This window comes from Athene cunicularia (genome assembly GCF_003259725.1).
Source record: "Athene cunicularia isolate RWA chromosome 26 unlocalized genomic scaffold, athCun1 chr26_part1, whole genome shotgun sequence".
Taxonomy (NCBI): Eukaryota; Metazoa; Chordata; class Aves; order Strigiformes; family Strigidae; genus Athene; species Athene cunicularia.
In genome coordinates, this window is record NW_020799136.1 from 161,170 (window position 1) to 164,037 (window position 2,868).

Here is a 2,868-nt window from a genome sequence, read left to right on the forward strand (position 1 = left end):
CTCCCACCTCCCCCCGGGGACTCGGGGTCGGGTTGTGGCGAGTACCTGGCCGTGCCCTTCGGCAAAGGGCCCCGTGGCCTCCAGCTCCGGGGCTCCGCTTCTCTCGAGCGCTGGCACCTTCTCCCGCGGGGGCAGAAGCCACACGAAGCAGAGCAGCACGCGAGGCCTGGCTGTGCACGCGCCTTTTTCCTTTGGCTTCCTGATTCTATCTCCTTTCTTTAAAGAAGCCAAAAGCTGATGAGAGCGAGAGATAGCCCCGGGCTCACAGCGCTCCCTCGGCCAGGGGGAGGCTTCGAGGGGAGGGGGGTGGGTTCCACATCCACCCATCGCATCCGTGAGCTGCCCCTGCGGCCTCTCCCCTCCACCCAGCTGATGGGGTCTCACCCCGGAGCGATTTGGGGGCAGATCATGAAGGGAAACACCCCTGAGGCACTCGGACTCGTTTTAAAATACTTTATTGCAACATCATACGGTTCTCTGATTCTCCCAGCAGCGAGACTCACGCATGTGAACACCAAAACCAGTTTACTCTTAAATTAAAAGTCATTTATATATATAAAAAAAAAAAATTTTTCATTTTGTACAGACAGGCTCTGCACCCCACCCACCCCCCAGCCCTCCTGCTAGCAGGAGTCAGCGGCAAATGGCTCTTCTTGACAAATCAGGCTAGTGGAAGAGCAGCAGCCCCATCTTTTTCTACCTGATAAGACTTTTGTTTCTAGTGGCACCCAAAAAAGAAGATTTCTACCTCCTTTTCCACGTCCCCCACAGGAGGACAGCAGCCACAGATCCATGTGTCTGGAGGTCACCAAGCAGCAACAGTCTGCCTCCCATCCCTGCAGAGTCTGGCTTCTTCTGGTTAATACAATTACACTATTTAATGGTTTTCTCTTAGAAAAGCAGCATTATTTTTTTTTTAAACACTTTTTATAAAAACTAACAGACAGGATCAACAACAACAATACAAAAAAAATGCAATAATCGCTTTTTCAACTCAAGTGCGCAGCAGATTTTCCACCCTAGAAGGAAACAAGTGGGACCCACGTGGACACAGGCAAGGCAGCCCCGTCCGGCTGCGATCCCGCCCTTAGAGGAGTGAAGATGCATTTCAGACTATAGCAGCACATTCGAATGGATTTCTTAAAACCTAGTCTGATGTCTAAGCTACCTAAAAAAAAACCAACCCACAACAACCAGCTTCCAAGTGAGTCTCCCATTGCCCAGGGAGCAGGGGAAGGGGACGAAGGGGGAAGGCACTCTTTCAGGAGAGACCAGCGTCCAGGCCCCACACCAAGGAACTGCGAAGTCCTCCTCATTTTCCAGCAATTAACAATAAATTAAGCAGCCTCCGTGGGGCAGTGGAAAACTTAAGTGGATTGTGCCCAAACCTCACCCAGGAGGTGGCTCCCCGAGACGAGGACTTGCTGTCCGCGCAGACAGGGAGCACGTGTTCCCCCACCCCGACCCCAAGCAAGGCAAAACCCCACAAATCCCAAATCTAATGGCAACAAGAACCAAGCCACACGATTCCCCTCCAAGCAGAAGCAGCCACGCCACCCCCCCAGGAGCCCCAGCAATCTGGCACGAAGCAATTGGGACCAAGGGGCTGACAAGCACCTGCCCCCTCCTCCCGGACAGCGGGGTCTCCCTCGTGAGCCCGGGGCCAGTCGCCCCCCCCGCTGGGTTATAAGGATTTTGGTCACGTAGGCAGGGTAAGGGCCTCGCTACCCGCAGCTGGTGGCCCGTGCGGGGCTGGAAATTGTCACAGTAAACACCCACCCTGAGGAGAGAGAGCGAACAGCAGCCAGGCGGGCTACGAGGAACACAAACTGAGAAACATTTTACAACTTCATTTTGGGTCCTGCTCCCCCTCCCCAGCGATTCTTGTGCCCTGGCACCACGAAAACGGTCGCTTCACCCCTGCCACCAGCAGAAGCTGACGCGCAGCGTCGAGCCCCGACAGACGAGCTTGGATCTTGCTTCACGCTCCCAGCGAGCGGAACAAATCCTCAGCAGGCGTTGGATGGGTAGGGGAGGGGGGATGCAGCGACCTTTGGGGTGTCCAGGGCGAGGTCCTGCTGCGGCGGGGCTGGGCGGCTCTCGGGAAGGGGAGGCTGGTCACAGGTTGACATCCGTGACGTCTGTAGGCGTGCTGGTGGGCTGGTTGGCCGGGTAAGCAGCAGTCTTGGTGGCCCTGTATTCCCGTTGGGTTTGAGATGCCTGTTTCAGGCCCTCGGCTAAGGCTGCCTCAATCTGCTCCTGACAGGCTTTCAGGCAGTCCTGCGGGAGAGGGAGTGAGACAAGAGGCCTCAGTTCTCTGCTGCTCGGAGGTGGGAGCCTTATAAATAGCTCTGAGCAGCTGCTGGGCTCCATCTCTGGCCCCTGGAGCACCCCAACGCACAAGACAAAGAAGCCTTTCTCTGACAAGGGGCATCTCCAGCTTGTCTGTGCTGTAGGCCCCTCCCCAGGAGAAGCCCCACGCTCTGGTTGTCTTCTCCCCACCGCCCCGCTTGACAAAGGAATAAACGTTGTGCCCATCAGCTTCCCAAAGCATCCGGGCTCGTGCCTGCCTGCAGCGTGTGATTCCAGCATCACGGCAGTCAGCTGCCACCGCCGCCCGAGAGGGCAGAGCAGGGCAGAGCAGCTCCTGTCAGCCTTTACAACCCACGCTTCCCAGAGCCACGAGCGATGCCTGGCCTGCAGCAGCATGGCGGGGGGGCTGTGGAGGCCCCCCCAGGCCTCAGCCTGGTCCTGCCTCTCTCTGGTCTCTGCGCGCGGCTCCGCTTCATAGAATCAGAATCATCTCAGCTGGAAAAGCCCTTGCAGCTCCTCCAGCCCAACCATGACCCTTCCCCCCTGACCGTTCCC

The 2,868-nt window shown here is 57.1% G+C and overlaps 1 protein-coding gene across 2 annotated transcripts in view; it reads right to left on the reverse strand.

Moving 5' to 3' along the window:
- Positions 1-439: 439 nt before the first annotated feature.
- Positions 440-2,868, reverse strand: part of CCND3 (cyclin D3) — a 46,605-nt gene continuing 44,176 nt past the window's right edge. For both annotated transcript variants that reach the window (XM_026864177.1, XM_026864176.1), the window contains exon 5: positions 440-2,280. In XM_026864177.1, the coding sequence (XP_026719978.1) occupies positions 2,119-2,280 (162 nt within the window). In that variant the 3' untranslated portion in view covers positions 440-2,118. The remainder of the gene's footprint in view (positions 2,281-2,868) is intronic.